Source organism: Panicum virgatum, chromosome 5K (assembly GCF_016808335.1).
Source record: "Panicum virgatum strain AP13 chromosome 5K, P.virgatum_v5, whole genome shotgun sequence".
In the NCBI taxonomy this organism is placed as follows: domain Eukaryota; kingdom Viridiplantae; phylum Streptophyta; class Magnoliopsida; order Poales; family Poaceae; genus Panicum; species Panicum virgatum.
Window position 1 is genome coordinate 44,482,069 of NC_053140.1, and position 11,610 is coordinate 44,493,678.

The following is an 11,610-nucleotide window of genomic DNA, read 5'->3' on the forward strand; positions in this document are numbered from 1 at the left end:
CTAATTGGCCGAAGATGATCCACTGCCCAAGGAGTCTGCCACCGCGCTCTGGAAAGACGGAACACGACGGCGACGTTCTTCTGGAGCCCTAAGCTGCATATCATAAGGGAGTTTCCCCTCTGCATCACGCTCCACTGGAGTTGGACAATCCAGCTCCGAATGCCCCATTTTTCCACACGCAAAACAAATATAGGGAAGTTTCTCAAATTGAGCCTGGAACCACTTTGGGTCATCCTTCTTGTTCATCCGTAGCAGAACTCCCCGCCGAATAGGTTTATCCACATCAATTGCAACATGGGCCCGAAGGAAGGCCCCGCTAGCTTTTCCTTCAGCGTCCACATCCATCTTGATCACATCTCCGATTAGACTCATGACCTTTGCTCCCTTGGTCCGGTTCATCCACCCAAGAGGGAGATTGAGAACACGAACCCATAGCTCTAGCCGATCAAAGACGATGTCTGATGCACACAAAGTCTCGTCATACTCCTTCAACAGGACAGCATACTTCCCAAAAAGCCATGGAGTACTAGACAAGATCCTTTCCATGTCGCGGCCACTCCCAAACTCCGCCACGAACATGTTATCTCCCTTCTCCCCTATCGAACGGATCTTCAGACCCACTGGGTTGCCCCACGCTGGTTTCATCGCAGATCGGATCGAGTCAACAGAAACCGTCGATGGCGAAAGAATCTTTCCGACCAGCGCCCACTCCACAGGCGCTAGGGCTTCTTCCTCATCGTCGTCAATGAAGTCCATGATCGCCCCTTCCTCTTCCGTAAGGTTGAGGTTCCGGAGCATCACCTCCACAGACGGCAGTTTTGGGGACGAACCCCCCTTGCCATCGTTGTTCCCTCCTGTCTCCGCCATGGCGATCCAAGCAGGAAAACACCAACAGATGCGCTGTGCTTCACCAGCACAACCACCACACCAAAGCCCGACCTAGGAAAAACCTAAGCGGCAAAACCCTAGGGAAAATCTGTGGCCGGCGGCGCCCGAAGCGGCTAACCGGCGGTTTGCAGGTGGCCGACACCAACAACAGGTTGGCGGCGGGGCGTGGACGCCGGGGCCGGGGTGGCCGGCGGCGTTGGCAGGCCTAGATCACCGGCGGTGGTGGGCTAGGTCAAGGTCGGGCTCGCGATCGCCTCCCAGGTCGCCAAAACTGTCGCTCCGTAAATTACGGACCCTCCGCTCTATCCTGGGTTCTGCAGAGCGCAATTTGCAATGCTGCCCGGAAACAAAATAGTGCTCAATGCCTTCACGTACGTACTGCCATGTGCTATCCCTATTAGATCAGGAAGAAGAAGAGTTATCGGCTCTGTTTGGTTGGTGCTACGTTAGACTGTAACAACTTTGACTGCTAATTAGAGATATTAAATGAAGGTAGTTTACAAAACCAACTCCAGAACCCCTGCGCTAGGAACCTTGAAGAATCTAATGAGACATTTGACCGCGTGATTAGAGCATGGTTACTGTAGCATCACTGTAGCCAATTCTTGATTAATTACCATCATTAGATTCGTCACGAAAAGTAGCACCCATCCATGAAGAAGTTTTGCAAATAGACTTCATTTAACGGTCCATGCGTTCAAGATTCTTTTCCTAGAATGGCCTAGAATTGCAAACCAAACAAGGCCATTCTGTCCATGAAGAATATAATGATTCTGCTCCAACTGAAACAGTTTAGATCGACTTCTTTTTCATCTTTTTTTTTGCAGTAATAGCAGTTCACAGTTGACCGTCTGCCTTAGCCCACACTCTCCTGTCCCGATCGAGGAGGGACTCGACGCTCACGCTGTGTCCATGTGAACTCTGTGCCACACACTCAACGTTCTCCGAGTCCAAAAAGGCAGTGGTAAAGTGGCTCCTACTTCTTGAGAATCTTCGATCTATCCAAACGACGGTACCACGGTTGGTGCCCAATCTAGTCACCGATACCTTAGTATGACCGATCACCCCGTGCCATGGCGGCATGACCTAGCAACAATGCACACCGTCGCCGGAGAGCTCGACACGCAGACACGGCCGACACGCGCTGCTCTGCGCTAACCGTCGTCGTCCCTTGTGATGTCGAGAGGTCGTTACCCGCGGCAACGACGGCGAGCGTGCCTTGCTGCTACATTTCTCCGGTCTCACATTGCTGCTGCGGGCCTGCGGCGAGCTAGCTAGTTCTAGTCACGCCGACAATTACCTGCGATGCCATCCCAACGCGGCTGCCGACCATCACGTCCACGTCCACCCCGTCGCCCTATTCTTACCTTGCAAGGCCAGTAATTAGATCGCGCGATCGCGCGGTTAACCGCGACGCCGTCGAGCCCCTCCCTGGATTCAGAGCGATGTGACCGGCGGAGGATAGCATATGGAATGGTACGGTGGTGGCCGGTGGGTGGCCGGCGGACTTGGAGCCACGAGCCCACGACCCCGACCGGCCGGCCAGAGGAGGGAGGGCACGCGCGCGGTGGCTCTCGTGTGCGAGCGCGACGGCGACCTGAGATGGGCGCGAGCTAGAGAGCGTGGCGGTTCCTTTGCGGTCGCTGCCTACTTGTAGAAGAACCTATCGGCCATCGTCGTAGCCTTTTTTCTTCTGGCGCGTCGCGCCGTCGCCGTCAGTGGGGAAGACTCCGATCCTCTCTCAGCCGACCTCGGTTTGCTGGCTCGTGATGCTCACCGAACTGGGGAGGGAGAAAGATCATGGCTGGTGGCTAATGAGGTGGGTGTGAGGACCGAAAGTGTCATTTTCTTTTCAAGGAAAACGAAAGTGTCATTTGAAAGAACAAGCAACTCTGCACCACATTTTCTTTCCTTAGCGTGGCCTTCAAGTACATGTTAATACGTGCTAGCAAAGAACAACGAGTTTGTTACTGTACTAGGCCTGGTGTATGAGCAAATATCCCGACACGAATGCAACGAGAAACAGAACAGCGCGTCGAGAAACCCTGACCTGCTGACGGCGAAAACATTCAGACATGGGGTTGCATGCTTGCAAGCAAGATATCGGCGACAAAGCTGCTCCCGTCCGTGACGCGGGCTGGCTGATCACTCGATCAGCAGTAAATGTTCCAGCACGAATAGGGGGCAGAGTGCAGTGCTCGCGGCAGGATCGCCCCTGACCGCTTGCGTCGTTTCTCTACCGTTGTTATCCCTGACCCTTGCATCTGGGCTGCCGGAAACAGCGCGCGGGTCGATCATGACGCCGACAGGACCCCGCCGCGCCCATGACGACGGCGAGCCGGCCGGGCCATAGGAGGAGCGGCAAGCCGCGAGCGCTCCGGAGACGTCGTGTCGTGCGCACGCTCGCTCTCTTCCGATCTCAGACGTGGAGTGGAGCAGGGCGGCTCACGCATTCGCGTTGCTCTTCCGCGCCAAGCGAAGGCCGCCCCCGCTCGTCCTCTGGCATCGAGAGACCGTACGTCCCCCCCCCCGCCCCCCCCCCCCCCCCGCCGCCGCCCGTCCTCTGGCATCGAGAGACCGTACGTGCGCGTGCGGGGGCGTTTCGCTGTCGCGGGCCGGGCGGTCTTTCCTCCGCCGCTCGCTCGGTGCGTTTGTGGTGTGGGTTGCAGGCGTACGTTGGTGACGTGGTGTAACTGGAGTAGCTTTGAGTTGCTGGCGGTGAAGCAAAGCGATCTGCGGCTACCAATGTAGATGATGGGATGTCGATTAAGAAGGTCCGAAACTCAAGTGCAACTGCAACTTTACGCCATGAACAAATTTATCTGACAAATCTGTTTACGCGGCGGGAGAGTAAACGAAACACTGCGGGCTATGTTGGCCTGGAGGAGATCCAGACTTATTTGGGCTGTGAAAGAGGCCCTAGTTCTTGCATGGGCTGGGATATGGCCCATCCACATGACTAGCTCATGAGAAAACTAGGACTGCAAATTGACCGGCTCAAGTGAGTTGCCAACCGCTCAACCATTGACATGAGCGTCGAGTTAGCACACGGACTGCCATGAGCGACACTGCAGCAGTCTGCAGCAGACTAGTTCCAGGGTAAAAAGGGTCAGCATGTTAATAATTTCATGGACGGATTACATGTTTCAGTGTCTCAAACAAACAAACAAACACACACTTCTGTCCCGACCAAAAACATCTGCGTTTCTAAGTGAGAACGGCAAAATTTCACCAACACAAGCACTGGGCGCAGGGGCACAGGGTACTGTGACAATTGCAATACCTGCAAGAGGAATATGGATACACATCTACAGGGGCTTACAGGATGCAAGTGGGCCGCAGGACCGGACAGCACAGGGACAGGCACATTGGCAGGTCAAAAACATCCATGCTTTGTCTCGTTCAAACTTCAGGCAGGATTGAAACCACGAATCTGTGTTAGGTGTGCAACCACGGGCTTTGACCATGTTGTGACTGCGGTACAAGAATACAAAAAGGATGGTTAGTCCTGTTGATCCAGAGACTATATAACCACGTTCAAAGACCTTTTGTTGACCTGTTTACAATATTCAAAGAGCTTCACAGTTGAAACTGAACAGCAATCCACTCTTGAAACATGTGACTAAATATTAATGGGCATGGCAACCTCAACCTTAACGGATAAGTAGTTCCAAAAAAAATTATGTTTTAAATGAATCTCACCCAGGTATATCCTTTAGCTTGGAAGTGCTGAAATTGGCAACTGATTGTGGAACACCCCATTCGACAGTTCATGCGCCTCTAAAGGGCTTTTCTTTGAGCGCTCCAGAGAAGTTGCTTCAAAAATACCTAAAAGAAATACCATTGGTCATTGTACAGAAAGAACCAAAATGAAGTTACCCTTTTGTTTCACAGATATGAGACATTTAGGACATGGAGCAGAAAAGGTTTTACAACTAGCATAGCAGGAGTAATTTAGAATTCAGTCATGGATACAACAAATGAGATCTCAAAACTCACCAAATCCCAAAATGACGGAACAGACCAGAAATCCCAAAAGGGAGAAATCCATTTTGTACAATATCTCCAAAACAATGATGCAACCTGTTGAGACCATTAAGTGCCTTGGAGATGAGAAGACCAAATGCAACCTGCCAGGTAGGAATAACAACCACATAAACATGTTACAAACATGAAGCAAAGATCTAATCATGAAGCAAAAAAAGGGCAGTTAACTAAAGGAAGGAAATTCATGTCTTATGATTCATCGAAAAGTTAATAAAAATGCTTCAAGAAGCATCCATGAAAAAGAAAAGTAATCTTTTAAAGACCTAAAAGGGGGGGCCCGTTGAGCCACGTAGGCTCAAAAATCTCGGCCGTCGGATCGCGCGTGGATGGCTCGGATTATTTAGAAGGCTCGGCAATTTTGCAAAAAAAACCCTCGAGCTTTATGAAAATTAATATATAGTCCAGCCCACACTCAGCTAAGGCTCGGCAGTTTTTCAAAAAACCCCTCGAACTTTATCAAAATTAATATATAGTCTAGCCCACACTCAGTTAATTTTATAGAACCCTCCTAGAACTTTGTAGAAATAGCATTTGCTCAAGCCATCTCGCAAACAATTTTACAGCAACCCCCTCGAGCTTTATAGAAATACAATTTGAGCCACACATCCGGAATTTCTCAGCCGTCGGATTGCGCATGGATGGCTCGGATTATCCAGGAGGCTCGACAATTTTATAAAAAACCCCTTAAACTTTATTAAAATTAATATGTAGTCCAGCCCACACTTAGTTAATTTTATAGAAACCACCTTGAGCTTCGCTGAAATAGCATTTGCTCAAGCCACCTCTCAAACAGTTTTACGGCAACCCCCTCAAGCTTCATATAAACATAATTTTAATCAAGCCAACTCTCAGGCAGTTCTATGGAAACCACCTCGAACTTTGAACGAATGCCAGCAGGGCTACCAATTTTACAAAACTCCCCCAAACTTTATTGAAATTAAACTGAAGTCCAACCACTTCTCCGACAATTTACTAAAACCCCCTCGAGCTTTTCATAAATACCATTTATTGAAGCCACCTCTCCGTCAATTTTACGACAACTCTCTCGATTCAGCCACCTTTCAGGTAATTTTATGACAATCAACTCGCGATCCATGCATTTTTTACAAACCCGAGCTCTACAGCAATTAACCCACAGTCCATAGAGTTTTACGAAAAAGGCCCTAAACTTCCTAAAAATATACCCACAGCCCGAAACTTTGCAAAAAAGCCCCCAGATTCATGACAATCAATCCACGGCCCCTACATTCTAACTAAATAATAATACCCTAAAGTTTCTATAAATTAATCCATAGCCTAAAATTTCGCAAAAAATATTCCTAGCCTTCCTACCAATCACTGGGCTACAGGTCATGGCGCGGCAACGCCGTGCCAGTTTTTCTAGTTGCTTCCTATTGTTGCACCTGAGCATGTTTGAGGAATAATAACTTCAAATCTATGATCTACTGAAGATCTGGTTCATACTGATGATAGCAAAACAATCAAGGGTTTCTTTACAAACTGACAAAGCAAATTTTAAAGTTAACTCAAAATGTGTTTTCCTTCTGAGAAATAATCTTACTTTTCCTCGGCAACATTGTCAACATAGAATATGAGCACCATCCCGAACAAAACAGTACTCAAGTATGCCCAACTTGGTAGTTGTAGTTTAACTATGCTGTCAGATGCTGAGCCCTGCAATCAAGGAAATAACAATCACTACGAATCGAAGGAATCATCTGCAAATCTTCCCAACCACAGAAATAATTAGACCATAGACGGTATGTACTCACAAGGATTGTATCCCACATCGCAAATGGAAAAAGAAAACAAGTCGCAGAAGCGATAGTTATAGCATGAAGTCGCCTTTTAAGTTGATTCTGGAGGAGCATAGAATGATGGTGATTGTCAATTCTGCAAAGAAAACTATAGTGCATTGAAAGTACTTTGAAGGGGGTTTTCTATATGACAGATAGAATATTACAGAAGCTGAGATTACCTTGAGAGAAACACGCCGAGCTAATACTCTCCTTAAAGCAGATAAAATCCCAGCAGTAATTGGCACCACCATTTCTTTCATTCCAATAGTTTGTGTTGGCCTCTCCAGTGGTTCACTTCCAAAGCTATCTGCATGAAGTCAAGGTCTCCCAAAACGCTTTCATTAGTCCATTATAGCTAGAGATACTTAAACTGACAGGAATTCCCACTTGCACAGCATATTATTTCAGAAACATGTATGTTGTAGGATACATAGTGGCGAATGTGTTCTTGTAGACCATCCATTTGATAAGAGATAATATGCTACCAACATAGCAGCAAGGCCTCCAATCTACAAATCCAGGGGAAACAGATGTCAGTATCATCTCTTAGGAAATTTTACAGTTACTACTTCAAAGTACTATATTTTGTTCCAAGAAAGTCCACCGGATGCAGAACACATCGATGAGTAAACATGCAGCAGAATCGAACAATTCTTTAATAATTTGTCCAGCTATATTAGTTTAGTTAATGAGATTTTAGACTGGTGACCTTGCTGAAAATCATGCTGATTCTCCTGATCAATGATCATGTCTATGCTCATTGCGATGTGTGCACACTTATTTGTTTCTAATGCCCATCAGATCAACAGTAATTCTAAATTATGTTATACTTTCGAGCACGAGATCATGAGAAGAACATAACAACCAAATAAGATGAACTGGTGACAACAGAGATGGTATTTCTTGTGCCCATATCCACATTTATTGTACAGCTATTGGCCCACTACATTTACCAGTGCATGTGCACATAAATGATACTATCTCACTTATACATATTTACTGAAAAAGCACAGATCAATATAAATGGGCTACAAAAAACACTGATTACACAATGTTTAAGGTTAGAATACCAGATATGAGCACTAATTTCTTACGCTTGTAACCCAAAAATATTATAGAGCAACATATTACATGAATTGAAATATCACATACAATAAATACTGATATAAAATCAGCAACTTGCCTTTTTCCAGATATTAACTTTCCTTCCATATAAAGCAGCAGAGAGAACTCCAAGAACAGCACCTGCATACTCCGCCAGCAGAGCACTAGACTCAATAGACAGAGTAAAATGAAGTTTAGACGGAAGTCCCAGCGAACACTTTTTTAGTAACACAATTAACCAATTAGGATGCTCAAAGCAGCGCAATACATGCAGGTTGTGGGTAATGTTAATATGAATGTTGTTTGCAACTGAAGTGTTCAGAAATGGAATCACACCCCTAGGAGAGTAACTGCAAGGCCCCCTCTACATGTCATCACCTCCAGTCACAATGGCAATCATTTATTGGATCAAGATCCAGGGGCGCCAGGGAAATTATGCTGCAGTCTAGATCCATTGAGTGCAATTCATTTTTGCGATGATCTGACACATTGCATATTAGCTTAGAAGGAGGTTTAAACTAGTATTCCCTGCCATACTTGCACCATACCAGTACCACAGATCACACAACTATGTGAAAATTCATGGTGCTCAAAGAACGGTATGCTTACATTAGTGGGCCACAAGCAAGAAGTCCTTTACCCCACAATACAAAGTATAATGCCAGGATTCCTCCATTGACAACTGTAGGAACAACCTGAAATAATACGCACGAGAATAAATACAATGAAAATGGCCATCTAATAGCAGTTGAGGCAATCTCAAGAACATGAAGGTATCACAAAACCTGCGAGTTGGGCAAAGGCCGGCCTTTCCAAGGCTTCTGTAAGACCAGGAATATGACTGAAGCGGGTACAAGACAGCTGAAGATAAAGCCAACTATTGAATCCCCACTGTTGGATAAGTAGCTATATAACAAGTAAACAGACCAAATTCTCATGAAGTTTCCCAAGATATGAATCACTTGCAATGGTGTTGACCTACAAAAAGCAAATAACGGCAGTTTCATCAACAGAAAGTAGCCAGTGATTGGTACCACATATGTTTGGAAAGGCAAGCTTAAATATTTTTTATGTGAATATGATAGTAAGGGCAATTGAACTTTTATACATCAGAGAAGGAAAAGAAATACAAGTCAAGATCACATCTTGCTATAGCTCACCTCCCTTACATTTCTCTCACATAAAAAAGACTAAAAAAAAGATAAAACTAGGTCAACATGGATTAACAACATAATTAGTGCACATATAGGTAGTCAATTGTCAGTATAGGCCATGAACAGCCTCACAGCCACTAGATGCTTGGAACTGGGAGCAATGATCACTTAATCAGAAATTCATAAAAAATAGTGATCACCAGCTAATATGTTACAGTTAAGAGTAGATGATATACCGTGTTTCCAGAAATTCAAGAATAGATCGAGCTGCTAACTTAACTTAAAATTTATACTATTAGCTGAGAGCCTGAGACTATAACCCATAGCATGTTCATTGTGAGTCTTACTGTCAGTGATCTGCGCTCTCATACAGAGTGGGATAATAATTCCTCTTCAGCAAGGTCCTGATAACTATGCAGAGAATTCTGGGACCTTCTATAACCAATTAATTTATAAAGGTGTGGAGCATTGCTAGTATATCTTTTTTTATGACTATAGCTAATTTACTTTTCTCAATAAATGATACATTAACATTTTCTCTACATCTGGACGAGATTGAAGTACGTATTAGTTAGATAAAGCAACATCGCAACTACAAATAGCAGGGCAATCATGCCGGAACTAGAACTTAAAAAGTAAAACTGATGATCCTATTCATCTTGGAGCAATTTAGCATATTCCGGACATCTGGAGATACCGAAGGATTCATGCAGAAGCAGAACTGAGCTGCCAAAAGTATGAGAAATGGCACACTGGAACTAACATACATCACCAGTTTACCGCTGATTTTGCGCTCTCCAATCAAATTTAAACCAGGACTAAAAACCGCTAAGTAACTTAGCGTCGTGAGAGTTACCACGCGAATTAAGCTTCAAAAGGAAAAGGTAAAAACGATGCGTAACGCGATCCAACTACGAGATCTCGCGCTGCGCCGCGTCAGGGGTGAGTAGTTAGAGAAATGGGGGTAGGTACGAGGGGGGAACCTCACCTCGCCGTGGGGGCCGAGCGAGAGCTGGAGGCGCCCCCGCCGCCGTCCGCCGCGGCGGAGGCGGAGGGCTTCGGCGACATCATCTCGCCGGAGTCGCCCGGTGCTGGTACTTGGGTCCGACTCGCCGGTTCAGGTCGGTCTGTTGATGGACTCGAGATGTGAGGTGGTTCGCTTCGGGGTCACGGCGACGGCACGTGACCGACCACGCGTTCGCTGCTGCGCACGTGATGGGGACTCAGATTCCGTCTTCCTGATGGGATAGCGGTCCGGGGTTACTAGGACACGGTGAGTTGGGCTACTCGGTTTCAAAACAGCTAATAACTAAATTAAATTGGATCATTATAGTGGCTAAATTTATACATAAACACCTCAAAAAAATTATACAAACACTAATGAATTCGAAAAAATAATTACTACACAAACACTAATAATTATACTCTGCCTCAAACACCTATAGTGAGTTATATCGATCTCTATAGCTAAAGATTTAAAAACCTTACTTCCTGGCCCAAAGATCTCAGCTGAAAAATGAAGGACAACCCAAGTGATTTTGTGTGTTTCGATCTGAATTTGAAGTTAAAATGTTAGAGTTGGAATAAAAATGTGTGATTTGCTTAGAGCAAGTTGGTTGTTTTTTGAATCACATGTCTTCAAAGTCTCAACTTATTCATGTTCAAAGTTTACATATTTGTCAATAATGTATTCAAAATTGTTGTCTCGATGTGTTTCAGAAGTATTTGCCAGAATAGGCCCAAGAAGGACCCAACAGGGCACATGCCTACACTCAAATTTCCAAAGTCCACTCAAAATCATGCACTTTCATAGTTTATGGGCTGGCTCCATCCTTGTTATTGGGTGAATTATCCCTTTGGAAAATGATGATATATTTGTCAAAATAAAATGTGAATTGTTTATAAAAAGCTAGCGATGCTTAACCATGCAGGGTAGAAGTGGTATGTCAACGATTCTTCCAAGTGTGCTGCAGGCCCGTGGGGTCGTCGCGCATAAAACGTGTTTCGCTCAGCGGCAGGGTGAAGTAAGATCGAACATCAAGCGCTCGGAAAATCGTGTTCCAGTTTGCCCGACACCTAAGCCGCCACAGGACAAAGTGATGAAAACCAACAGAAAGAATGAGCACCACCAGCTAGGTGTTGGGCATACAGGGGTCCTCTTCAGTTGACCAAATCATCATATTAGGACCAGGACCACCTAGCAACAGGATCAAAAGTAACCGGTGCAACTAAAAGAAATCGCTGAAGCGGGCTTATCTAAATCTACAGAGCAGTACTATCAAAAAAAAATCTTCAGGGTAGTCAAGTCTGAGCAACATGACCAATAATAGTTCATATACAATGACCAAATATTTACTCCCTTGGCCTTTTAAACCGATTTTTTTTACATCAATTTGGTCTTAAAAATTATACTAATAATATAGTAATGGTTGGTAAAAATCTTACCTCAAATAAGTGAAATAAGCACTCTAATTCAAAACGGAGGGAGCACCTTGTGCTTACAAAGCTGAAGCATAAGTATCGTTGCAAACCCGTAGAAGAGTCCACAGACACGTCTGGATAGAACCTTGCCCGGCAAGACAACAGACACAAGACGAATGAAAACGGAGGTTTCTTCA

At 45.4% G+C, this 11,610-nt stretch overlaps 2 protein-coding genes across 2 annotated transcripts; both read right to left on the reverse strand.

Annotated features, from left to right (window-relative positions):
- Positions 1-867, reverse strand: LOC120710142. Its single transcript, XM_039995806.1, has one exon. It carries the CDS (start codon positions 865-867, stop codon positions 1-3), a length of 867 nt encoding a protein of 288 aa, XP_039851740.1.
- Positions 868-3,980: 3,113 nt separating this feature from the next.
- LOC120707663 (zinc transporter 5-like) lies at positions 3,981-10,140 on the reverse strand. Its single transcript, XM_039992622.1, has 11 exons — positions 9,981-10,140; positions 8,624-8,816; positions 8,448-8,533; positions 7,918-8,002; positions 7,165-7,243; positions 6,914-7,041; positions 6,708-6,794; positions 6,497-6,609; positions 4,888-5,018; positions 4,591-4,716; positions 3,981-4,362 (listed from the first exon to the last, which is right to left on the reverse strand). The coding sequence occupies exons 1-10, from the start codon at positions 10,061-10,063 to the stop codon at positions 4,604-4,606; spliced, it is 1,098 nt and encodes a 365-aa protein (XP_039848556.1). The 5' UTR covers positions 10,064-10,140; the 3' UTR covers positions 3,981-4,362; positions 4,591-4,603.
- Between the last annotated feature and the right edge of the window lie 1,470 nt (positions 10,141-11,610).